This window comes from Drosophila obscura, unplaced genomic scaffold (genome assembly GCF_018151105.1).
Source record: "Drosophila obscura isolate BZ-5 IFL unplaced genomic scaffold, ASM1815110v1 contig_73, whole genome shotgun sequence".
In the NCBI taxonomy this organism is placed as follows: Eukaryota; Metazoa; Arthropoda; class Insecta; order Diptera; family Drosophilidae; genus Drosophila; species Drosophila obscura.
This window is the reverse complement of record NW_024542865.1, coordinates 4,497,425-4,525,279: the sequence shown is the minus strand read 5'-3', so window position 1 is coordinate 4,525,279 and position 27,855 is coordinate 4,497,425. Positions and strand designations below refer to the sequence as shown.

Genomic DNA, 27,855 nt, shown 5'->3' with positions numbered 1-27,855 from the left:
CACCATCCATATCTCCCTCCTCCATCTCGAGGGATGTGGGGGCATCCGTAGGTCTGATGCGTGTTCCTTCGAATTGGCCGTTTCAACCGTGCAGTCCGTTTCTGATCCCAGAATTTCTAAACTAAATAAAGTACATCGGGTTTTTTGAACACCGGATTTTCTTTCTTTTATATTCGATATTGGATAGCCTCTTCATCGCCTCTCAGTATCGTGAATATATCAACCATCCATATCACCCTCTTCCATCTCGAGGGATGTGGGGGTATCCGTAGGTCTGATGCGTGTTCCTTCGAATTGGCCGTTTCAGCCGTGCAGTCCGTTTCTGATCACAGCCTTTCTAAACTAAAAAAAGTACATCGGGTTTTTTGAACACCGGATTTTCTTTCTTTTATATTCGATATTGGATAGCCTCTTCATCGCCTCTCAGTATCGTGAATATATCATAACCACCATCCATATCACCCTCTTCCATCTCGAGGGATGTGGTGGTATCCGTAGGTCTGATGCGTGTTCCTTCGAATTGCCCGTTTCAGCCGTGCAGTCCGTTTCTGACGGTGTCTTGAAAATTCGCCATCATTAGACAATTCGCCATCATAAATAGTGTGGTCCGTGGGACCAAGCTGAGGCTTAAACTGGAGGTGAAGTTGCAGAATTTTTGCTTCATTTATAGCAAATATTTCTATGAGGAAAGTTTCGGGTTCTTTTAAAAACCGGATTTTCTTTCTTTAATATTCTAAATTGGATTGGAGTCTGAAGTCTCCAAAGATCAGGCCAGGACGTCGATTGTGCTTAAGTATCGGAATGATTTGGGATGGAGCAAAATGTTGCGCAACAATCACCACCTGCGGGTGGTAGATCAATCGAGAGCATAAATGTAGCCAGACGAATTTAAGGGCCCCAGCAGCACGTGGTGAACCAAGAAATAATGAAGAATTTCATTTATTTTTGTAATTTTTCGAATGATTTAGGTACTCAGTCAGTGAGCTTCTGATTTATGTAAATACGCTTGTAATACGTTTCCTTCTGTGCGTTATTAAACTAATATATCTCTAAACTCTTTGAGCACCGGGTATACAAATGTAAATCTGAACTTTTGCAAGAGCTTTCGCTTCAATCACTTCTGGGTCAGAGTTGACACTTCAAAAGTTCGTCTTTAGCCAAAACTTTTGCCAACAACTTAACGCCAATACGCCCATTTTCATTCTATTTTTCTTTTTCGGCATAGTTGCAGAAAGATAAACACAAAAAAGTTTTTGTTTGTTTCGTTTTCCCCATTTCAATTCCAATCTTATTTTCTCTTTTGTTCTACCATTCATATTCGCCTTTTTTCACGCCACCCTGCAAGACACAATTTGTTTTATTTTTATGGGATCTTTACGATGACAACAATTTGGTCGTTAGTTTCGTTGTACGAGTATTGTTTGTATGACGGATGCGCGGCACAAGTTTGATCCATTTTTATTTTATTACCAGACAAGGACAAGGTCTCAGACAGCAACACGCACACATAGACATAAAAATTTCTAAACACACAGACAGAAAGTGAGAGAGAGAGAGAGCGATGCCGCATTGACCCTGACAATGAGGGGACAAAAAGAGAAATCAAATACGAACCAAAAACGAGGTTCATTTGCTGCTGCAGTTTCGATTCTCTATTACACCCCGCCGCCCCGATGAACTTCTTAATACATTATCCAAATGTAGCTTCCCTTCAGTAGGAAAGCCCATATCCTTTTCGTGTTTTCCCAACCAATTGCGATTTATATGCACAGTCAGAGTGGGGGCGTGGGACATCCGTATCCGTAACCGTAACTGTACCGGTATTCGTGACATTTGCCAAGGAAAATGAGCCGAAGCGAACTGTGCAATTTGCTGTGCCCAGGTAGCTGGAGAGGTTGACATTAGGACGAGTGTCAACGGCCACCAAACAGAAGCTTGACGAGTGCATATTAGCTGTAGGAGGAACTGAGCTGGCAGTCGGTTAGGCGGCAGTCAGTGTATCAGTCAGCTCGTGGCTCAGTCCGTCATTCATTCAGTCTGTGGAATAGGAATAGACGACAAAGCTCATTCGGCACTCGAAGTGAGCTCTGGGCTCTGGTCTGCTCCTCCTTCCAAACAACTGCGGCTTCCTGTGTAACATCCTTCCGGCATGAAATTGCTCTGACACGCCAGACAAGTCAGAACAGCACAGGGGCGTGCCCCTGAAGGGGCGAATTATGCGAGTGTATAGGAGTTTTAGGGGCGAGAGAGCGAGATAGTGGCACTGGGGGCACGAGTCCTGAATTGATTAATACACAAAAGTTCGAGTAATAAACATAGCAAACTGAAATGAAACCCTCCCAAAAAAAATAAAAATAAATATGAGCAACTCAGCCAAACGGAAAAACCATTTCGGATAACGCTGATCTATGCGTATGGCACTGGGCGTGGGTCTGGGCATAATGATGATGGAATCATACTGTACTACCCCCGCCAATAGCTCGGAAAAATAATTGCAAAATACGACACTGAACTCTCGCTCCAGTGTGGCCATATCTAGTTGCGCACATTCTTGGCCATTGTCTGGGCAGGGCGGGCAGGGAGCAGACGAACAAAACGGAACCCGTGTGTGAGAGTGGAGACACCTGATTGAGGAGGGCATGCATGATAGCTTCACCCTAGCGCAAGTACTATATTTGCCAGAAGTGCTCCCACTGAGCTGACACAATGACTGGGTGTGCACTGTGCACTGGCACAGTGGTTTGTACATTGTGATTCATCCTGATAGAAGGTGAAAACCTGACAGAAAATTATTCATGAAAAAGCTTAGTGTTAAGAGAAAATTACACAGTTTTTTATTTTACAATTTTCAGAGCTATAAATTATAAGTCAAACATGTCGAGCTCGAGGTTTACCTTAAAATCTCGTTCTGACAATCAAAAATGTCACCGAAAATCTTTGCACGAGTTTTGGTTCTTTTAATTTAAACTAATTTCTTATTACATATTCACGTGTCTTTCTTTCTTGCCGATCGCCGAATCCTATCGATCACTGCGAGTATCGCATACATGACTTATCGCACTAGAGTATCGCATAAGAGGTGACATCAGGGTATCGGTACTTTATAATGGGCTATAGAACTCATGGAATAATAGGTGTTGCACCACAAAAGATATAATTTTAAAGCCGTATTTCTATAAAACTTTTATTAATGAATATCTTAAGTAAAGCATAGCTAAAATATAAGTGGGAGAATACGTGTCCAATCTCAGTCGTCGGCTGCCTTTTGAGCGCTCTCTAAGGGCAGGCAAATTTCAACAGTTCTGGACTCACTGTGCAGGGGAACTGCAGGCATGTTCAGTGGACATGTGCCCTGGTTCTTTGGTTCTTTGGTTGTTCTGATTGTATGTCACACAACCTGACAAGCTGTCGCTGCGAGTGGAAAGTGGTGGGACTGTGAGCTAAGTAGCAAATATATTGCAGTCGTGCCGGGCAAGCACTGGAAAATATGACTTGATTTCAACAATAAGCGATCTCCTTCAGTTTCACTCAAGCCGCCACGCCTGGTTGGGTTTGCTCCACACCCACCCAATACCCAAGCGAGATAGTGCCATGCCATTCCATTACGATGGAATGTACTTACCTGAAAGCCAACCAGACTCCAAACCTCTTCCTCAGTGGAGAAGACGCAGGCAGTGCCGGCGTTGCCACGATACTGATAGATGCGCACCGAGTGCGATAGAGCAACGGGAATGGCTGTCGTCACAATCGTTATCCAGGCACACATGATGGCTCTACAGCGGCACAGAGACACACAAAAGTTCGGCGTTAGTTAGGAGAGATATCAATAAATGACTGAGACTAATAATGAATCGGCGCAAGCAGAACCCATCAATAAAGCAATATTTTAAGTGCTGCAACAAAACTGCTTGCAGCTGCTGATGTTGAAGGATGATATGTTTAAGGCCCTGGGAATTAAACCCCCCCTTTAAAAATGTCAGGTGGAAGAGCATGTGACACGGTTGAGTGGTTCAAGCAACTCTGCCTATGGGCATAATTTATGTAACAATGAATGACAATGGGCAGAGGGCTGCTGGCCTGTCGGTACAGCAGCTAAAGCAGAAGCAAAAGCAAAAGCAAAAGGTTAGAGGCCAAGGCATCAGGCATACAGACAGGGGCTGGGATGTAGGCAAAGCAAGCTAATTACGGGGCCAGAACAAATTGATGCAATTACTCTAGATGATGTGGTGGACGTGTATGGAGTACGTATGGGAGCAAGAGATGGCGGACTGACTGTACGTTGGATGAGAGCAGATAGATGGCGAGATGTGGGGGTTACATGAACTTACAGCGTGGCATTTCGTTCTGTGCGCAGCGACATGCTCGTCACTGGATGTACAACGGCCAGGAAGCGATCAAAGGACATCAGCACCAATGTGTAAACACTGCAACAATGGAATGGGGGTTAGACATATGTTACATAAGGGTGGGGTGTAAATTGTTTGGTTGGCAACCCACCTGCAGTGGCACGTAACCACAATCATATACTGGACAAACTTGCACCACATATTGCCAAACGGCCACTCGGGCAGCACGTAGTCGGTGGCCGTGAATGGCACGCAGAAGATGACGAACAGGATATCCGAGACGGCCAGGTTGATTATCAGCAGATTGGTGGTCGAGCGCATCTGTTGGTTGGCAACCACAACTGCAAGAGGCACCAGAGGTTACGTTCAAAGAAATTGTTTAGATGTGTGATTAATTGGTTGGTTGGTTGGTGGACAGCCCTGAGGCTTACTAAGCTCGTATACTCGTAGCTTATGTTTGCCACTCAAATAAATATCAAAATAAATATCAGCTTGTAGCATAATTGCTATTGAATGGTAATTAAATATGTTTGTTTATGGCGCTCAAAAATCTGAAATAATAACTTATTGCATAATGGGAAGCATCTTTTGTTGCTGTGGCAACTGTTCAGCGTTTATGCATATTTTCTTGTTTTTTTTTTTTTTTGGTCCGCTCTTACAACGAAACATTGACCTCCGCGCTTTGGCCACGGAGTTTTTCTTTTCGACCAATTACGCGGACAAAAGGCAGCAAGCAGCAAAGACCGAGAAACGATCCCGACTCCGACTCAGACGCTTCCACCATTGGGGTAGGGTAGGGTAGGGTATGTCGATGTGTGTGGTGTGCTGCAACGGTGGAAACTGTCTTGCTGTGGGGTGGAAACTGTGATGCTGTGGGGTGGCGGGACTGTGGTAGGGATGAGTAGTCAGTGGGGAAAACGGATCCCTGGCATTGTTACTATTTTTTTTTTTGGTTGTTTTCTGCATTCGCCTTTATAACCGGTAGGCGAAGGATAGCCAATTGGGTGGGCATATTACGTTCTTGGGGGTGTATGCAACTGCAACATGAGTGTTGTACATATAGATATATGTATGTACACTTCTATGTAGTTATAAATACATACAGTGCCGCTCAGCAATTTTCAAAAGTAAAATCGCTTTAGCTTTGCGACCGATTTACGTGTAATTTTGTAATTGAAACAAGAAAGTTTGCGCTCTCTAGGACGCGTATTTATAGACTACATATTTGAGATATAGAGAGAGCGAATATGATCGGCATAGATCTGTAATGTACAGGCAGGCGTTTTATGGGTACATTAATCTAAACCTCAATAGCGGGTATCCTGTAGTCGGAAGATCAACAAAAAAACGTAGATACTTATTAGTCCCCTCTGCTGTGACTTTCTCATGCTATATTTTGCTCCCACTCTGGCTTTTCTACCACTCATTCCTGTGCTTCTCTCAGTCCCTCCTTCGTTTCATCTCTATGTGCGGCCCACTCAGTGTACTTCTGCTTGGCCAAGGAGCCACTTGCAATTAGCTAGCAATTTATGTTACTCCTATACAAAAGAACCGTAGCAAAGGCGGCATCAGAAGATGGCCAAAAGAGAGAACTAGATGGGGGCAGAAATAGCAGAGAGAGAGAGAAGCAACACAGAAGAGGGTCAACGGCGTTGAACCATAAAAAAAGTTTTTGGCCCTCCCTCCCTCGCACACACACACACAGCAGTGCAGTGCAAAAAGCAGATGAAGATGAGAAGAGATGACGCAGACGTTCACTAGTCGGCAATGGATTGATGTGGGGCACGAAGCCACCAGCCAAAGCGACACGAAAATAATGTCAAAAAGGCAACAATCAAACGAAGGGGGCGACAAACGCAGAAAAGCTGAGGGGCCCCCACAAGTGGAAAAGTCAAAGGAAGCGGGAAATGTGTCGCGACAGCAAGGCAAGGCAAGGCAAGGCAAACGCTTTTGACCGCAAATCAATTTCCTTTTCAAATATATATTTAGCGCAGAATGTGCCCAGGGTATACAGCAACAACAACAACAAAATAGAACCCCAAAATAAGCAGCAGAAGTGGCAGAGCAGGTAGGATGGAAAATAAGGCAGCAATTGAGCAATGAGAATAAAAAATGTGAATAGGAATCAATAGTAATGACAACAAAGGCCAGGCGCCACCACAAGAAAAAGCCAACACAAAACCAATAAATATACCGAGAAAAAAATACATACACACAAGTATATATGTGGGTTACATGTACGTACATATAGTAGGCGGTAGCAGCTGTGTGCCAGCCAGCAAACCCGCCCCCTTCTAAGGCTGATTTACTCCTCCACTCAATGTTTATGGCCCGATGCGCCAAATAGTTTTGGCACTTGACTTTGCTACCAAAGATACGTATTTTATGGATAGCACATTGCTGGCACACGAATTTGCATCGGTGCAATGGCCCAGGGACCATTACATATATGGTTACGGTAGAAATATGGGTGAAGGAGTCTTTGGGGGAGGCACAACAAAACCTCACTTGATGCAGATATGCAAACTCTGAAATAGTATTACCTGTCTCGAAAATATTGACAGCAGTTGCCCATTGAATATGTACTTTAAGAGCAGACTGTACTTCAGAGCTACTTCTGGTACATACGTAAGTTGGCCAGCCCTAGAGCTGCAGCTGTGCCAGGCCTCAAATGTAGCATGAATTCCCCTACTACATATATAGCCAGCAGCATTATGTACTTTACATTTTTGTTAGTATTGTCTGGCCATTATGGTTTTGACTATGCCAAAGTGGGGCCCGTAGCCAAGTTTCTGGCTTGGGCATTATCAATTAACAGCAGAGGAGGACACAAGCACAAGCGCACACCCATCCACACGGATACAGTGTGTAACCCTTGTGGCTAACCAATTTTTTGTGGGCGCGATGTTGACACACAACAGCAGCAGCAGCAGTGCCAGTGCCAGTGCCAGCAGCAGCAGCAAAGTGGAGGCAACAAAAAAAAAAAAAGGGGTCCTATGCCGGCGTCCGGTTACGAGTCTGGGATCTATGTTGGGGCATTAACTTTTTTTCCTGCCATTAAAGGAAAAAAGTATGCCATTTTTTCTTGGGCTGCTGCTCGTATTTTTTTTTTTTTGGGTGCTCTGAGGGGTTCGAGTTCGGGTTCGGGTTCGGTTCGTCGTCTCTTCTGTTCGCTTGTCTGGCTGGCATTTTACAAAATAATAAAGTGTAGCATAATTTATGGGGCCCACGAAAGAACCAAGGCTGAGCACAAACTTTTTCAAGCGCAAAAAACGCTTGTTATTTAATGCCAAGGGGAAGTGCAAAAAAAACAAACAAAAATACGCATGTACATACATATGTGTGAGCCATGGATACAAATAAGCAAATAATCAGGCAACACTCAGGCAAGCGTGTCCTAGACAGGATTTCCTACTCACTCGCAGCTCGGTCATATAAATTCACTTTTATTGAACTTTAATGTCAGTCTAATGCCTGTCACTCCACTCCCCTACCCACACCCCTGTACGTGTATCGGGGTGGGGGCTTGTTATTGATGCACTTCAAGGGTGTCGTTGGGTCCATCGTGCGTATACGCAACTTCTGCTTTGATTTAGTATGCAAATGTATGAAAGTTTATGCTGTTTATGCCCCCCCATACAATATCCAACTTTACCTAATGTAATACTTAGCCAGCAGTGTTACCTGTTGGCACAAAGTTTTAAATTGGGTTTTGGGTTTATCATTAAATCGAAATTTTCCCCATCTAATTCTGCGGCTAATGGTAAGTTATTACGACTTTTGGGCCATTATTTTGTGCTGTCATTAAAATAGCCAGCAGCCAAAAAGTTTACATTTGGATTAATGGCCATAAATTGCAAGCGATTTTTTCTGCACATTTTTCAGCTACTTTTTTGGGAAACTTCTGCATTCGCATTTGGTTAAAGTCACGTCAACAAGTGGTTAATTTTTGCACTATCCTTTCATTGATACAACGACTTTAGTGTTCTGCCTGCGCGCAGCTGAGATTTTGGTTTCAACTTCGGGTGTGGGTTTAAGTTTGGGGTGTGGGGAAGAATACCCGTTAAAACGTGCGCACAAAAGTGTGCTATGAAAATGGCATTTAAACAGCATATGGCCACCATATATTCCATCCTGTTTGTGTATGTGTGTGTGTGTGTTGGGCAAATTTACACACAAATCCACAAGGCGTACAAATTTATTATCCAGCGTTGATAGTGATAAAATTTACAACCAGCATTGAGTACATCGCCTAAAAGCAGGCAAAGATACACACAAACAGAGAGAGAGAGGGACACCAAACAATACCCAAATGGGCCACACACACACACACACACGTAGGCAGGACACACAGTCAATTGTGCGTGGGTCTCTCTCTCTCTCTCTCTCTCTCTGTCTCTGTCTCTGTTCCCCACTCCCCTGTACATTCGTCATATTTATGCTTTTTTATGGGCCATGTACAATTTTATTGTTTTACTTTTCAATGCAATGTCTGTCGGGGCCTGCCACACCCACACCCACACACACACGCACAGTCACACACATAGGCAAACAAGGGGTGAGGTGGCAGCAGAGCACCCGCAGAATACATGTGTAGAACATACCAACCAAGCCCCGAACCGGGTGAGAGGGCCTCGAAATAAGAACAAAGGCTCTCAAACAGGTATGCCAGACAAGATTCGAGCTCAAGCTCCACACTGTTATGCACTCGCCCCCTGATGATGATATTCCCGAAAACGATTTCAATCAAGTTTCGCAGGTACGAGTATTGGGATATTCCTGCAATCAGCCACAGTTTGTTAGCTGCTGACAGCAGGACCCATGCCTCGCCTCAAGGAGTCTATCAGTTTGTTTCAGAAGCCGTGTGGATTCCCCCAAACTGGCCAGCATTTACTGTCAGAGGGATGCACCTTTACTACACTTAAAAACTTAAAAAAATTCCAGAGGAAATGTAACTAGTCGGTGGGGCCATGAATGTGCATTGAGCTTCGGGTATTTCGAATCCCATTCTTTGATTGTTACTGTATTTATATTCTGCGCTTAACATTTTTGCCGGGTTGGCTTAACCATTTGGGAACATCTTTTTATTTGCTGACTCTTTTGTGTGGGCCTCTTCAGCCCCTCCTTGTCGTCACACTCGTGGCGCACTCTTGTCAACACATCTGCGTCCATGATGGCCATATGGCATCGCCTGCCGCCTTCATGGCCAGGTAGCTATTCAGCCTCCAATGCTCCCACCCTAAGCTCTGCCACATGCTTGGTTTTGGCCTTGGCTTCGCAGCCCCAACTGGCAAGTGGCCGTAGATTTTTTGTTTGTTTGTCAGCTGCTCGATGCAAATCCCATCAATAATCCAACAATGCAATGAAGCTCACCGACAAGCAGGCGACACTTTTCCAGAGAAAGTTTCAAGAGCGAGCATCTGCCCGCTTTTTGTGTCTGTGTCTCTTTAAAGAATTTTGCTCTTGCGACTGCTCAGGCGAATTCCCGACTGTCTGATTGATTGATTGATATACATTTGTTTCTGAATGATAATGATGTCTGATGATGCCGACGTTGATTCTGATTCTAATGTTGATGTTTGTTGGCAATGTTTGAATGCTTTGGATACTTATGTTGATTTTAATGTTGTTGTTGTGGCTGCAGTTGTCATTATTGAAAGGCTAAAATAGCATTGTTGGACAGGGCACACGCTTACTTATGCCTATGCCTATGCTCGTATGTAACGATGTGAGTGTACAGCCATATTTACATGGATATATTCTTGGATAGTTAATCATTTACATTCGCTTTAGGTACTTTAGGTAATTCCGACTTGATTGCTGCCTGACATTTGCACCCACATTATGCTATTGCAAGTCAAGTTTAATGGCTGAAACCACAAAAAATAGTTGGACTTTTGATTTGTGGTATTCAAAATTAATATACTGTAGCACAGAATATACATCGAACGGACATGAAAAGTTTTAGATGATAAAAACCTAATTTGTTGGCAAACTTTCATTATTTGGCACTCGGCATTTGCAGCGTAGATATCCATCATAATTGAACGATTTTTTATTGCGTTTTTTGTAGCTATTTCTGTGGCTATTCCGGAAAATATATTGAGCCTGAAAGCTGCAGTTTTCTACAATTTTGTATTGTTTCTTCATTGACGATTGGCATCGTAGCCAAACAGCAGCTGAGATAATAATTCTGCGGGCGGATTGATAATGCTTTTGTGGCCAATATCAAGGTGTCTGATTGTATTGGAAATACCTATGCAAGTCGTTGGTAATGTTGGTTGAGTTGGCATCGGATTCTTCATACTGATTGGTTGGCATCAAAGCCTGCCTTACGAGTATTTCCACAACAACACAAACAAAAAAAAAAAAACCGAAAGATTTGTTGAACAAATTCATTTGGGGGCTGAAAATGATTTGCCAGAATCGAGCTATTGTTTGGATGGGAGCCGCGATTTGCCATTTGTTTTTGAGCTGTGGTCGAGACTTTGGTCGTGTGCATCAGATGATCTAATTACTAATGGGCAAGGCCCAATTGATTTATTCGTCAGTGCCTTGAAATAATATTTAAGTACCGTCATATATAGTACATAAATTATATTTATTTATTTTTTTGTTTATTTTGGAAGACTTCAGCCACAGAGGCGCAAACAAATCGCTCCCTCATCATATCTATGGCGCCTTCAGGTACAACAGTGCCAAATAAATTCATTTTGTGCTTTTTCCATTCTGCTCCGTTTTTCTCTTCATTTCCTTTGGGCTGTTGTTTTTGCTGCTGTTGTCATGTCTGGCATTAAAAATTTATTTGTATAGGCTGGCAAATGAAGCGGCCAAACCCCCAACTCAAAATGATTGGTGGGATAACAGCGCATCATTGTCCGGCTCTAACAACTCTCGAGATTGTTGAATACTTACGTACAGCGAAAGGGAAACCATACAAGAAAAGGGACAGACCAAGGGACAGAGGTTTTGTCGTTCTATTTGTGACCGGATATTTATGTGACAAAACAGGATGTCTCTCTCTCTCTCTCTCGCTCTCTTTGTCTACGTCTGTGTGTGTGCTGCTCGCTCTCTCTGGTTCTCTCTGCGTGTGTTTGCTTATGAAAATTAAAATTAATTGCCTTAGTTAGGGTGCGACAACTGTACTGGTTTCCTTTGGCCATTGCAGGCCCAAAATATTCCTGCATATCCTGCGTTCTGGCCCCATCATTTATGCACTTAATGGTCCTGTGCTAAGCAGAGGCAAAGGCTTAAGCCCCGGCAGGCTCAATGCAAAGCAAACACACACACACACACATACACGAACACACATACACGAACACACATACACACACATACAGACTTTAATTGGATCATAAAACAAAGGCCCTGCCGAAGATAACAGAACTCCAAGAGTTCGTTGTTAATCGCAAAATTTTAATTGCGAATAAATTTCGATGCAAATAAAATGTTGAGGAGAGCCAATTACTGGCCTCCATAATGAGTCGTGTTCAAATAATGGGACTGTGTGATTTCATTATGCAATAAGCACAAGCCACTTGAAGCGGCTTAAAACTCCGAAATTACTTCACTTATTTTGACTGCCTCTGGTCATAATATTTCAGCAACAATACTCGTAGAATATTCGCTTAATTAACAGGAAACTCGTACTGATTTTTGTGCAGGCATTTGTTTGTAATTAAATCAACACTCAGTTGAGTAACCTAATTCCACAATTTAATTCAATTCTCGCTTGATGTGATTGCTTGCTCACGTATTGAATGCTCTGTTAAGGAATCCCGCAAAGGATGCAACCATTCGGCAGACAAAAACTACATACATGCCATGGAACGCAACATAGTCACCACAAAGAAAAAGCTGCTTGCTATGGCTACAAAATAATGCAATTCTCGAATTTCTAATCATGCACAGAAGCCAGAACCCAAAACAAATTGTTTACACTTAACCAGTCGGAAAATGCCACCAACCACCGAACACCGAACACCGACCACCGCCGGCTATATGTGCGTACATGCGAATGGGAAACGGAAAATGGGCAAATGGGCAAATGGGTAACTGCACAGCATTTTCAAGCGAATCGCTATAATAACAATAACAATAACAAGAGTGCACACAATTTACGGCTCGTGTCAATGCCATGGCCTTCAAATGCCAGATCGCATGGTGGCAAAAACACACAGGTGTGAACACAGGCCACCTCTACCCCTACCGCTACCGCTACCGCTACCCATCCCCCATCATGACTATGGCTATGAGATTTTCTAACGTTCTACCCCAAAAACGAAATTGTATTACACTTTCATTTAAGTTGATTTTGTGGTTCCATCTGTCCATCCGTTGAATAAAAAGGATAGCAAGCACGAAACAAAAAGTCAAAGAGAAGGAGAGAGAGGGAGAGAGGGAGAGCAGAGCGCAGAGCTGTGTCGAATGTGAAACATGTTTTCGGTTAGGGTTTTGCTTTGGGTTTTTAGTTTTTTTTGTTTTTTTTGTTTTGTCACCGTGCAAATCAAATTTGTCAGCCTTGTCGGGGTAGCCGGACAGGACACAGCACAGGACGACAAACAAAAACTAAAAGTGGCGAACAAAAAAAAACATAATGTGGGAGTGGGAAATGAGTGGAGCGAGAGGGGGGGATTATGCCTGGGGACAGAGTCACGTTCGTGCTCGTCGGGCCAATTACAATTTTATAACAGAATTTTGTGCTGCACCCCAGCTGTCCAGCAGCACAGCAGCACAGCTCGTCTGATTTTGCTGCTCAAAAATACTTACATATATATGTATGTATGTATGGATGGCGCTGCCTGTCAAAGCGAACTGTGTGTGCCGTGCTGACAAAGGCTAATGCAAATTGAAGTGACAATGTGGTCCGACTATTCTCGCCTCGTGTTCGGAAGGCATAAATTATAATTAATCGTACACCAACCCACCCCACGCAGCAGTGCGGTACGGTACGGGGCAGCAGCGGTTCTGATACTCTGATTTTGTGTATATGTTTTGCGGTTGTTGCTTCTGCTAAATTTACACAAATTGCTGTTGACAGTTGTGTCAGAGTTGTTGTGTGTGCGGGCGCTGGGCACTGGGCACTGGGCGCTGGGCACTGGCAGTTCGGCAGAACTTATGCATACATTTGGCAAATAAATATACACATACATAGCCACTCGTATTGTTTGCCAGTCCGTTCTGCCCTGCTCTGCTCTCTGTTTGAGTTTTGGTGAATTGCCTGCCTGTCAGATTACCCGAAACCAAATCCGATGCATATCACAATTCACAATTCACAAATAGTTTTCGACTTAAGGGTATTTCCCCCGTGGCACACCGTACGATCCAAAAACAAAATATTTAAATTTCAAATTTAATACTTTTGAACTCTTCTCATTCGCTCATAAGTCCCCCAAGGTGACAGGCCAGGGCGGCCTCTCATCCATCAACATGTGCGAGAGAGAGAGAGAGAGATAACGTTCAGTGATGTGTGTGTGTGTGTGTGCGTGGATAGCATATGAAAATTGACTTATCCTGCCATAAAATGCAGATAAAATGCACAGCCCTTGAGCACACCACACCTTCACCTCCACTGATAATGATGCTCTGATGCTGATGCTCCGATGCTCTGATGCTCCGATGCTCCGATGCCGATGCTGATGATGTACGCCTGCTGCCTCTTTCAGCCATCGCCTGGCCATGCGTAATGGCATTTTGACAAATTATCTTTCCATGAGCCATAAATACACACTTGCACTCTACACACACACACACATACACGCGCAGCTGAAGGCAGCTTAATCCTGTGGGGTACTACGTGTAAGAGTGCGTTGGCTAAGCGGCTCTGTTGGGTGCTCATATGTGTGTATATGAATGATGCTGATAGAGCTTAGAGTATGCTTTGAGAGTAATTTTTCATACAATTATTCACGATTTTTTGCATATATTTTCGTAGTTTAATAACGAAACGATCGCTTAACTAAATTCAAACTAAATTGTTTCCTCCAGCTTATATATTTTTACAACTATACCAAGGCATATATATGTATGTATGTATATCCTGCTTGTTTTTATGCACAAATATTTGCTAGAGTATCCATACGTGTCATAACATTTCTGTTTAATTTTTTTGTCCCACTTCAAGAACTTGACTAAGAAGTTTTCTTTGCTGCTTCGGTCTGCTGTTTGGTGCCACCGTGAAGTGTCACTAATTTTTACTTTCATAATTTGCCATAAAATCCATACGTTCATTTACAAATCATTTATCATAATGCCGCCGACAAGGCAGCTGACAAAGTGGCTTTACACACTGCAGCAGCAGTATCCAAACAGAAGAGGCCATAAATAGAGAGAGGAAGAGAGAGAGAGAGAGAGAGGGAGGGGGGGGAAGGGAGGGAGGGAGGGAGAGCGAAGCGGCCTGATGTGGTGGGTGTTGAGAGGCAATAAGATACCACTTGCGACTTTAATAAAACTTTTCCCAACCGGCACCTGACAGCGTCGATGCGCGGGGCGGGCGGTGGGTGGCTGGGTGGGTGGGTGTTGACCTGCCTGGACTGGCACACAGTTTTTTAGTTCGTTACCCGCACCTGAGTGGGCGTGTGGCCTGGCTGTTTGGCCATCCCATTCTCTGAGCATTTCTTTCACTTTAGCGCAAAACTTGGTCTACCTCCTACTCATAGTCCTACTCCTACACCTACTCCTCCTCCTGCTCGTCCGCGTTGCCTGTCGACCAAACTTGGCCAAAGGCCAGGCAACTTCATTTAAAGCCATGAAACGCACTGTATTTATTAAGCATCGCGGGAAGACCAAAATTAAAGTCGCTTTTATTTTAAATATATTTGTTCAAGTTGCCATTGCCTGGGATTCCTTTAATTTTCCCCCTTTTGTGATGAGCTCAAGAGCAAGAGACTTGAAGGGTGTGGGTGTGGGTGGCTGGCAAGGCAGAAAAGTGTCAGCAGCGCTTGACGTCATGGGTTTAGTTTTACCGTTACACTTGCAGCTGCTGACTTTTCATAGCGTCGAGCACAAGATATACCCTTTGTGCTATTCGGAAAAGCGTTTCTTTGGTGTCTTTGGATTGCTTTTACAATTAAGCAGCTATGAAAATTTGCTTTTGTTTAATTATTATATTAAATTATGGATTGTGGCGTATAGAGCATAATCTAGCTAATATGCTCGTCCATACAGCGCTTCGTACCTATTTTTTGTCGTCTTATTTTAGCTTCTCGTATTGCTGTTTGAGCTTGTTTCCCTTTTTTTGCCTTTGTTGTTGAGGCTTAGCAAAAAGCGAACCGGAGAAACACCCGAAGTGGGTGTGGCACACATACACGCGGGGACGAACACTTACACATGCATAAACACTCATTCAAGCTAAGGTGAGATGGTGTCTGAGATTCTTACATCAAGGTTGCACCCCGAGCAAGAGAAAAAAGCATAGAAAAAAAACCAAAAACAAAATTGCATGCAAAATGAGTTCGCCTGTTGAGATTTAGTGATAGAGCACACACACACACACACACACATACATGCGCATATATACCAACATTCATTCAAGTGTCAGAATTTCCCCCGCCTCCCCTCATACCTGCTTAGCCCTTAACTAAGCCCCATTTGAGTGGCCGCTTGCGAGCTAAAGAGATGTGCAACATTTTTCATTGCCTACTTTTTGGGGCAGCAAAATCATTCATTCGCGAGGCTGCATTTTCGCTTGAATAGTAACCAATTTTGCTGACTAATGAAGTGCCGATAATGGTGTAGAGAGAACACTTTTTGTATATAGGGTTTCATATTTAAGGCAAACAATTACATTGAAGGAAAATAAGATTTAAAAACAGAGCTAAATTCGCAAAAAAAATCCTACCAAAAATGGGATTTAAACTGACACTAAAGACCATTCGTTTCATATGCATATTTTCGATTTAGAATATACTTTATTTATTGCATATTGGACCTTGGAGATACATGTCGATGTATGTATGTTTTTTTTTACTTATATTCTGCTCAGTTCTGTTTCTATATGCAGCCTGCAATGGGTATAAAATACATAGTTACAACTACATATTATATATGTATATGCCATTGTTTGCCTTGTAAACTTTTGCAATATTTGCAGAATTGCAATCTTAATGATCGCATCGGGGGCTCAGACAATGCCCCCCACTCTTGCCCTGATGTTTGCACACTCTGCAGGATATAAAAAATCAATTAGCTTTCGCTCGAATGCGCAACTTTTGCAGGCATTTTTATGGCCTTTTCCCCCACTTCAGCTTCCCCATTTGGCCGGGCCAAGCCAGGCCAGGCTAGGCTCCATTTTCATTTGCAATTATTACGCATAATTTGCCAGCGGCGGGCCAACACCAGAGGTCGCTAATGAAACAACTGTTGGGAAGGTTGCCGCATTTTTTTTTGCTTCTTTTTGAGTTCCTGTTGCTGTGTGTGGCATGCGTTTTAACGAGTCGTACTAGTTGTATGTTTAACGATACTTACCCAGTATGACCAGGCCATTGCCGAGGAGTCCGGCAAAACCAATAATGCCGAAAAAGACGGGCACTATGGTGGATACAATGCGCTCCAAGGGCCAGCTATCCGGATCATAGTCCATCGAATCATTCGCATGTTGGTCGGTTGTGAATGGATAATTACTGGAATTGTTGCCATAGTTGTTGTTGTTGTTGTTGTTGTTGTTGCTGTTGCTGTTGTAGATAGTGTTGTTTTCATAGTTGTTCATATTGTTGCTTGTAGCTCCCTCACTGGCCAAAGGCCAACTGCTAATTAGGACGGCCAACAATAGTGCCATGGCCAGACTTTTGCCCATTTCTACGCCTCTTTTACGATGAGTATATATGTATAATATGGAATATATATGTATATCTCCTTCACTCTTTCTCAATTAAGTTGTCTATTTGTAGTTGGGTTTTTCGTAGAGATTTTTAATTGCTCTTCTCTGCTACTACTGTCTGTTTGTTTTTCGTTCTTCAGTGGAATTTCACTGTTTTCGGTTGCATATATTTCATCATGTTTTTGTTACATTTTAGATTTATTTATAGTATGCCCACAGCCACGCCTACCTCATGACGGGCATTTCCACTGGCGGGGGCACACGGTTGCCGTTTAATTATATCCTGCTGTAAGAGACAAATTTAGAGTCGTATAATAAATATGTCTGTACAGATATCTGCATATATCTGCATGTATGTATTTATCTGGAGGTATGGGCACCAGTCAGATAATGGATGGACAGTCAAGGTCGCAGCTGTGGCCAGCCTGTGGGTGGTGCAGTGTATTTTGTGCTCGCTCAACTGAATGAAAGTAAAGTGTGGCCGTGGAAAAAATGTTGCCAGTTTTTCGTTCGATGATTCGCTAATTGAGTGACGGAATGGACAATGAATATGCAATTGGGAAAATCGAAAGGTTACATTGGTAGCAAGTGCTGCTCTAATCAAAATTTCCCAAAGAAACAAAAAGAAAATAAAGAAATAAAAGAGTAGAATTTGTATTTGCTCTGCCACCATTTCATTCCACTGTTCCATTGCCTATCATCTGCATGGTCATGTAAAAATTATGCAAAAAATAATTTAATTCCATTACACGAATGGGCAAATTTGGGGCCATGATGGAGAGGAGTGATGAATGCATGGCAGTGGGAGAGAGTGGACCTTGGCAAACGTTCATCACATTTGCATACTTTAATGAATAACATTGATGTTGAAATCAGGGCCAGTGTGGCAAAGTGAAGGCTGTGCCAAAAAAAGAATAAAAATAAAATAAAAAAAAAAACCATACATATATAGACATTACGCCACGTGCTGTGTGCATCAATTAGCCAACGATGGATGGCACTCGTACATATGTACATATGGAAGTATCCACCTCATGTTATCTTTCTGCCACTGCCATTACACTCGAACTGCTGCAGGGCCTGCTGGTGTGAACCTTCTGCGGACAGAGACAGACACAGACACAGAGACAACTAACAGACAGACGTTCTAATCGAGGAGACATATGTGCTGTCATGTCGTGTCTGAAATGGCACGCACCAAGGGCTGACAGTTGGCTTAAGCTGTCAATTAACATATTATTAGGCAAGTAGCAAAAAAAAACAAACAAAAAATAAACAAAAACAAAAAAGAACAACATCATTGGGTGGGTATGTACTGTATGTATGTATATGCTGGTGCTGATGTCGAACGCAATGATTTGATGGAAATGGGCCCAACAGAACCCTTGACAAACGATGACGACAACGCGAGGCATTGCATACATATATGTATGTATGAGTATATAAGAAGACTTTGGACGAATGAATCTCTAGATAGAATTTCATAAAATACAATATTAAAGCAAAGTTACTGGCCACAAATTTGTAATGCAATTTTTCATAATTATTACACATTTGGTGGGGAAATTTGTCTCCCTTAAATTCACAATCATTTAAGTTGATAGCGAGACTTTAAAATGGGAATACACTGAATAAAGAGCCTAACAAATTTCATGGGAAAAGATTTGGCAATAATAAATGAGTACATTTCTGAGTACAGAAAGCTGGGAAACACACTTGCCCCTCCCGCAACATGCCACACCAAGAAAGCAGACGATAGACGATGATTCAGCACAGACAATTCGTTGTCGGAATAAATTTGGAGAGCAAAGAAAAAAAAAGTAGAGCTAGACATAAGCATACATCAACAAATTGGCATTTGCAGCACAAAGTTGGAGGCGTGATTTGGCCTCCCCACTGTATGCATAAGATTTGGCAGCCCCCGCAACAGTCGCATGCCCCAACAGACACACAGACATACAAACACACAGACAGACAGACAGATATAAATTATGCAGATGATAGATATCTGGAGGCTCGTATTTGTATCATTTTTGTTTGCGCATCTAACAAATTGGCATTTTCTGGGCCAGCGACAAGCTGAATTATTACTTGATGGGCAGGGACTTTTAATTAAATCCAAACAGCAGTAATTATTTCGCAATGTTTTGCCACTGCTCATTCATTATGTTCATTTGCCTAGCGCTATCTAACGCTATGAGTGTGTACTCAAGTTAGAATTATGGACTAGTAAACGGTATTTAATGGTAAAGTGTTTTAAATCAAAACGGAATGGCGTTAAGGGAATGGTCGGGTCGGGTCGGGTCGGGTAGGGTAGGGTGTGCGTGTGCGTGTGGGTGTGAGTAGATGCTCAACGATTTATGTTGAGCATTTTAAGCTGTTTTGATTTACGGCTGCTCGGGCCAATTTCGCTCTGCGGCAAACTGTTTATGGATTAAGAGGCGAATAAAAGAGCTGCCGTTTGAACAGGCAACAGAGCGTCCTCCGTCCATCCGGCAATCCTCGTTTCAGTGGCTCTTCCTGTGTCTGTGGCCCCTTACTGTCTGTGTCTGTGTGGCCGTGGCAGTGTCACGAGGGCAAACCGGCCATGAAATTGAATTTGTTAGTTGCACAGCGCCGCGACGAAAGGCCAAAGTGAAAAGTGTCCGATGTGCAGAGGCACTTGAGGCACAACAATGTCGTCTAGGCAGTGGGAAACAGTCACTTTTTTGGAGCATTAAAACAAAAAGGGGATTATCTGATTCAGGGATGGACAACTTTCAGATATATTTTTTCTTTTATACAACAACTCAAGGATTTTGACATATCTGAAGATGTTCCAAACGAATTTCGAGCTTTCGAGCGCTTAAAATTAATGATTTCTAAACATATTGCTGAAAGCCTTTGTAGCCCTTTCCTTTAGCAACTTCACAGACTATTCATTCGAATTAGTTGAACAGTTTTGGATAGATTCATAACTCATTTATGACCACTGCACTGCACTGTCACAGATCTGTAACCCATCAGGCGTCCAGTGACAATTCGCAGCAATTAGTCGACCAGTTTTTTATGCAGATTTTCCGCCGACTTCGATTGCAGTTGAGTCGCCATGGATATGCATAGCTAATCGGATTCGAGGCACAAAACCAAATTGGCAGATCGAGACTGATGATTGGTGATTGGTGAGTCGACAGAAAATTCATTAATGCCCATCACTTCGCATGGGATGTGCTTCAATTATGTCTTTGAGTCTATTCATGAGAGCTTAAGCTTTTCAGTGGCTGTGCACAAGTGCAATGATTCACTTCACATCACTTCACAATGACACTCTATGCCACGCCAATCCGTGTGGCATACACACGCACACACACACGCACACTAACCCAGTCCAGACAGTCAATCAGTCAGTCAGTCAGTGAGATTGGGGAGAGATTACGTATACGCAGCATTGTGCGCGCCAAAAAGAGCTTCGTGCCAGCACTGGCACACATGCAACACAATGCACCAGAATCCAGAATCAAGAATCCAAAATACAGAACCACAAATGCAAATTCCCTCTGGGATCCATGAGCATGGGCATAGGCGTTGGGGCATTTAACTCAGCCCTGCCCCATCCAACGGCCTCACTACGTCAATCAATTGTGGGCCAGGACAACCCTATTGTCGGCATCGGTGAGCTGATTATTTCATTTATTTCAATTAGAAGTGGGGCTGGCTGGCTGGGCTTTTAGAGTTAGAAGACTGAGGAGGGGTGCCCGGGGTCCTGGGCTTGACTTTGCCGCTCATGTGGCTTTTATGAACGCTGCCGTTCAATCTAATTGCGTTTTTATGGCCTGAGTGCGAATCATAAAAGCAGCAGAGCAGAAGCACAACCTCATACCATGGGAGCTGGCATACCATAAGGCACACACCATGAACTGAACTGAACAGAACTGAACTGAACTGAACTGAAGGGAGTCCCGAGGCAGCAGGCAACAGGCAACACGCAGCAGGAAGAGCCAAAGGCAACGTAGCAACTGAAACAACAGCAGAAGCAACAAATTCCATCATAAAATTAGATGCCTAGCTGAAGCCGCCAATACGCAGGCAACATCTGTTCTAAATTAAATATTAATAATTAATTAACTCAAAAAAATAAGAAGCAACAAAAAGAGGATACGGTGGCAGCCACCACCACAAGCGAAACGAAACAAAATATTGAAAAATAAATAACAAACAACAAAACGAAACGAAACCAGAAGGAAATTGTATCTGCTAGGGCTCTAGCACTAGATACCCTTAAAGCTCGATTATTACTATGGCATATTGGGGCAAATATCTCACAGAGATTATTTTACAATAATAAATCCATTATATAATATAAATTGGTTATTAATGGAATATACTCTATTTAGAAACAAAAATAATATTTCCACAGAGTAATCGTTTTCTGATCGAGTAAATAGGAGCTGTTGAGTGCTAGCTAAAATAGGTCTCCGTGCAGCCAGAAATATTTTAAACTGAGAGAAATTTGGTCACATTTTTAAACGCTCCTTTAAATGCTAATAAATAATTCAAAATTGTACTCCATAAGAATTGATTTTTCCGCTATGTTATTGCCATTTTCTAAGCAAAATTGTGGTACCTTTAGGCAGGGTACAGCCAGAGCAAGAGTCAACATGTCTTTAAAGTTGCTGTCGCTGCCAATGCGGCGTATGAGCAACGCACAAAACTTTTCCCAGCTCTATGCGTGTGTGTGTGTGTGTGTGTGTCTGTGGTAGAGTGCACGCGAGTGTGAATGAGTGAGTGAGTCAGTGTGTGTGGGTGTGTGTGCCTGGGTAATTGTGGGAGAATGAGTATGAATTTGTGTGTTGTTTGCTCATGGCAAATGCGGTTAGTCCATTAAAAGAGCGGAATGTGCACTGAATGCAATAGAGAACGATGCAGCAAAACGCTTTGATTATAGAGTGCCCAGGAGGAATATCAAAGAGTGAATATGAAGGCAAACAGGTTTATGGATATAGAAAGAAATCAAAGCATTTGCAGCTCATAAAAGTAGCACAATCGAACACTCTTGTTAATGCCATAAAAATAAACCTTTTCAGTTCGCATTATTACACTGAAAATGAAGAGGAAAATTAATGATAATCTGACGAGTGCTGCGGGTGTGCGCATTGCTGCCTTTCAGCTGTACGAGTAATTGTCCAATTAGTTGTTCAACCCCTTAATTGTTTCGCGGAAATCGATTATTACTCGCTGATCAACTGAGAAACCAGAAGCCAGCCGTGCGATGCTGCAAGGATGTTTCAGTTTCCCATTCGAATGTGCCAGAGTGTATGCCCACACACACACACAACAACACACACACACACACACTGCGACAGCCATTAGAGCATCGAATCGCAGCGACATTTGCTGTTTGTATGAAATGAATATGCCATTGAAATATTTGCATTGCTGGCAGTGGCAAACAGCAAACAGCAAATGTCGTGCATGTTTGATGGTACAAAGGAAAAGCTGGTATACCACTGCAGCAGCGTAGGTGTAGTTGTAGGTGGACGGAGACGGGGATGGAGATGCGGATATCATGGCGTATGCTTAATATTGATATTATGGGTCGCATTTAATTGGAAGTGGAACCAACCCAGTCATCCATCCATCCATCCATCCCACACACGTGCACATTTGAATGACGCTTTATTTGCCATTTGCCAGTTGCCTGTCCAAAATGGGTCCTTCAAATTAATTGCCTACGGAATGGGCAGCGCAACGCCAAAAAGCCACAAAAATGTAATTAAAAATTAAAATCCGTTGCATTGATAGGTGAAATGAGAGATTGTCATTTGCCTGACAATGGATAAATTCTTTTTAAACTTGAATAAATTCCGAAAAATAACTGGAATAATCACAATTGTGGTGGAAAATATTTACATTTGCTCATTTATAAATTAAATTTTGTTTGGGTTTCCCTTTACCTATTGATTGATTAGTTGAACTCGTGGAACTATCTAGATAATTAATTGGCAGCATCAACTCATCCCAACTAATAATATAAGCCTATTTTAGGGTCAGAGAGAAAGAAGCTACGTTAATAATTAAAAATCTGAAATAAATCATTTCTTGTAGATGGTCTTTTTTGTTTTGTTTGTGGCTGCCAATTAATCGCTTAAAAGGTGGCCATCCATATTCCATGGAAATTTTTAAAGCCAGCCAAAAGACGGATAATGGAAAACCTAAATCAAAACCCAATCAACCGACGAAGGAAACCAACAGCCCGACGGCTGACGACCGTTTGGCAATTTGTTGCCATAACGAAAGCAGATTAAGTTTTTTAATTAATTCTCTCTAGCCGAGCGGGAACGGTGCCAGTGCCGGTGCCGGGGTGCAAGGTCTCGGTTTCGGTTTGTGGCAGGAATCCAGAGCACAGAGCGCAGGAGAGGTGCGGCAGCAGTAGTCGCCTTTAAAGTCAATTAGTTTCATAAATCCGCGTTGACACATATTTGATTAAAAAGTTGTGCACCCATCCAACCGAAAGTTAAGCCAGACATCGACTGGGAAGGCGGCATTGTATATGCTTACGAAATTTGCTTTTAATTACAGCTAGCCGAAAGTTTTCGCCTTGGCTTTCGAAAATTAATAAATAAAAACTACAAACTACAACAAATTTTGGCGTAGATAAATCTCTAGGAATTATTTATACGAGGAATGTGCGCTTCATGGATTTGTATGATCAAATCAATTACCCATTGAGTTGAAGTGATTTCAAAGAATTTTCGTACGGTTTTATTCGTGAGTCTCGCTTTTGGTACCGCTTCGATTAGCGCTCTTTGCTCAAGTTCGAGGCTGTCATTTGCCATAATTTAAATGTAAATTTCATGCATGGAAATGAAAATGGAAATTTAATGCAACTTTGCATATTCTTGCAATTATATTTGCAGTGTTCCAGCTTCCAAGAATGACACGAACAGTCCACATGCGAGTATCTCTCTGTATATGCTTTCTCTTACACATATTCCCTGCGGTTAAGTGAGCAATTTCATTCAGCATTCAATAGTTTGAAGATTCATTGGGTTTATTTTGTTTTGGTTTCTTTTTTCTCTGTTTTCTGTTTTCTGCTCTTTCTTTTTTAATGGTTTGAAAAGTTTTGAAGCGTTTCTATTGATTTTAGCCAGTTACCAAACGATGCGGGCTGCTGCTTGGAACCCAACATATCTTATGATCGCTGCCAGCTATGGGTAAACTTTAAGCTGCAGGCCCAAAAGTTTCTCTCCCCTCCCAGTCTGTGTTGTATGTTGTTTTTGTATGTATTTTCCCTCTCAGTGGAACGGGCAAAAGTTCGTATTTGTATTTGTTTTGCTGTTGGTCGGTCCGCGTTCGTGTTCTCTGCTGCTGCTGCTGCTGTTGCTTTTGTGGCAAACACTTTACACAAGTAATTTCCTAATTGGTTAAAGCGCAGCAGAAACACCAACTAACCAAAGCTCATGCTCCACAGCTCAGTCCATCATTATGGCAGGCAGCCACCATGTGAGCTGTCACCGTGGGTCATAGCCACCATAAAATTGCACAAATTTCGCCAAGCACTTTGCCCAATTTTTATGATAAAGAGTCGTTAAAGCTATTAGCTTTGTGACCATCTACAGCTTGTTATTTGTACGAATATGATGGCCATAAACGACACGTCAGCAATTAAGGATCAACTTGATGGCTGGATGTTTGGGCTTATGATGGAATGTATCTTGGGGGCAGCACACTGAGAAGAGATAAACAAGAAGTGAAGGTACAAATATGGCTATAAATATGTTGCAGGTGGGGGGGTTAGGAAAAAGGTATAGAAGGTATAGAAATTTATTAATTTATTAGTACTTATAGAATCATTGCCTTGTAAATATAATATCTGCATTGTTAAACGCCCATTGTAGGTACTAAGAACGCCTCAACCCAGCCACAATCCCAATCCCAATCCACTGAATCTGTCTAACTCTGTTCAATCAGCAGGCAGTTGAAACTGTGGGCCGCCAAGACGCGTGTTGCCATTCGGTTGCACGGTTGTATCGACCAAGTTAAGCAGTTGACGCTGTCCTGTCCAACAAAAAGTTGGCCACACTGGGAACGTGTCCCGGTATCCGCAGCGCAGCAGCGTATATCCCTCAAGGCATCACGAGTCACTTTCACTGGCAAACAGAATCCGAAAAGTTGTTCGCAGAGGGATCGGGGCAGCAGAAGAGCAGGCGGCGCTTACAGAAATCAAAGTTTCTGTTAGAGTTGGCCCTCCATTCTGGGATGGTCTCGGTGCCGGTCCCTGTCCCAGTCCCTGTCCCTGTCCCGTGGCTGTGTGCCATCGTGTGTGCCCAGTCGTGCGTGCTTGGAAGGATGAATGGTTATGGTTAGCTGCTGCTCGGCTGCGGGTGTGGGACACTTGATGATTTTCAGAGATTTTTCGTTTTTGCACTTATCGCTTGGTCAGCCAAAGGCGGGCAGGCAAGCAATCTTATACCCGGGCTTTTCATTGGGCTTATTCTCATTGAGTGGCTCGTTGGGGGAGCGGGTGGCGGGTGCTAGAGGAGCTGCCTGCCACTTACTGGGGCTGCATTTCAATTGGATGCATTTCGGTTAATCGAATGCCACGATGCCACACCAATATGCTGCCAGTTCGATAGAGGCTGCGCTCATTTCTGCATTTTTTTTTAGTGCTATTGAATTTAAAATGAAAAATTTAAACCTAAAATATACTTCTAAATATTTAAACAATTTGTTGATAAATTTGTGCACGTATTTGAAGTATTCTATGCAGGCGATAATTGTGTGAATTATCAATTTGTTTGCTTTAAAAATCAATGGAAGCTTTCATAGCCATTTTTCAAATTATTTTGAGCTGCTTGGCTGCGATAGTTTCAAATCAAATTCGTTGAAAATAAATGTTTATCTAGAAATATTTACCCACATTTTATGGCATGTAGAAACTACTCGTACTCGTAGTCGTACTCGCACTCGCACTAGTATTCGTTTATGTTTGTGTTTGCCATTTGCCAAATCAATTTTTAGCTCTTTCGCTGACTGGACATACTATATTCCCAGGGCCTTAGTGTGGAGATGTGGCCTGATGTGAGAATTTCTCGTACGAGTATTTGCTGCATCAGTCAATAAAAGTGTGAGGGGGCTTTCGTGGCCTGTTTTAATGCATTTCAAAGTGCAATCGGAAAACTTGTTTGAATTTGTATGCTGGCTGGCTGGCTGCTATCCTGCGTCATCGCCATCTCAATTCTCCCATGGAGTCTCCTGTCTAGCTGTCTGGCTGTCTGTCTCCCTCCGCCTTTTATTTTTTCTATTTTTTCTTTTTTGCTGTCTGGCATTTGCCAGGCATGTCCCGAATGGCATCACATGCAGCTTAGGTTTTGGCCTGCATTTTAATTTGGCTTTGCCTCCATTTCGCCCTGCTGCTCTGCCCACCACATTGTCTGCATTGCTTCAGGGCAAACAATGGACCACGAAAAGCAAAGATCAGAGTGTCCGAAAAATGAAATAAAGGAAAAAGCAGCAAAGGGAAGGAAAAGGCAGAGGCAGAGGCAAAGGCGAAATGTGTGTCCAAAAGGCGAAAACGTGCAAAGAGTTTTGATTATAAAATTCCATCACAATGAAGATTGCTCAAGTCCCAATGCATTCTCTAATCTTTATCCTTGCAGTATTCATTTTCCTGTGAGCAGGTGAGGGGACCGAATGCTCCAAATGTTTTGACAATTTTTCCACAATTTGAAAAGTTATTTCCACATAAAAATGTATGCATCATATATTTCAGTCAGAGCTGCGGAAATGCCTTTAACTTAATGGCGAAAAGCTTTCAGAAATTCTCTACCAAGTGGCAGAATATTATTGTCATGAATTTTCTCTATCGCTTAAACTAAAAAATGTATTTGATCTTTAATTTATAAAAGGTCTCCCTATCTTCTGTGCTGTTTAATATCAGTAATAATAATTGTCATCCAAGTCGTTGATTCATGCTGACATGGCCTTTTTCCTATAAACATTGATTAATATTAATATATATCCTTAGCCGAGCTGATTTTTGATCTGCAATGTGTCTGCTGGCATCGACAGTTGACGTAAACATTCGATTACGCCTATCGTACTCCCACTGCACTCAATTCGATTCGATTGGATTCGATACGAATTTTATTTTTGTGCCATCTGTCAGCCACACTGTCAAAAAGAAGAAAATGGCAAACAAAATGAAATCCAAACCAAAAAAATATAAGTGAGAATCAGCAGAAATACGCCCACATTCGAAGTTGGACCGGGCCGTCCGCCATCGGCTATTGACTTGCCGTTAAACGCTAGATGGCGCTCTAAACACTCAATCAATTGCGCAGGGAACGGGAACAACACGGAAAAACTTTATACGACAACTAACTTGGGGGCGGAAATGTTCAAATGGAGGGGGGCTAAAAAAGTTGTATGTCTGCTGACAGTTTTGCGGTTACCTGTTGAGGGGTTGCGGGGGCACAAGGCCCTCCCCGCCCAGCAGGGTAGGTTGTGGTGTGTGTGTGTGCGCCATCAATTGTGGGTCTATATATTGGAAAAGTTCGGTTTGTACACTGTACTTGTAGAGGACGAGAGTGTATAGAACTTAAGAGGGAACAGGATACCTTTGCGGCAGTTCATAAAGTGATTTAGTGATGTAGTACTACTGGCTATCCACGATTTGGATGTTATTCGTTTACATTCGTTAATCCAGAATAA

The 27,855-nt window shown here is 42.7% G+C and overlaps 1 protein-coding gene across 1 annotated transcript in view; it reads right to left on the bottom strand.

Annotated features, from left to right (window-relative positions):
* Window positions 1-27,855, bottom strand: part of LOC111065297 (allatostatin-A receptor) — a 114,440-nt gene that overhangs the window by 13,113 nt on the left and 73,472 nt on the right. Inside the window, exons 4-7 of the mRNA XM_022353404.2 lie at window positions 16,812-17,449; window positions 4,498-4,687; window positions 4,329-4,424; window positions 3,623-3,773 (exon numbers count right to left, since the gene is read on the bottom strand). Coding sequence (XP_022209096.2) covers window positions 3,623-3,773; window positions 4,329-4,424; window positions 4,498-4,687; window positions 16,812-17,139 — 765 coding nt within the window. The 5' untranslated portion in view covers window positions 17,140-17,449. The remainder of the gene's footprint in view (window positions 1-3,622; window positions 3,774-4,328; window positions 4,425-4,497; window positions 4,688-16,811; window positions 17,450-27,855) is intronic.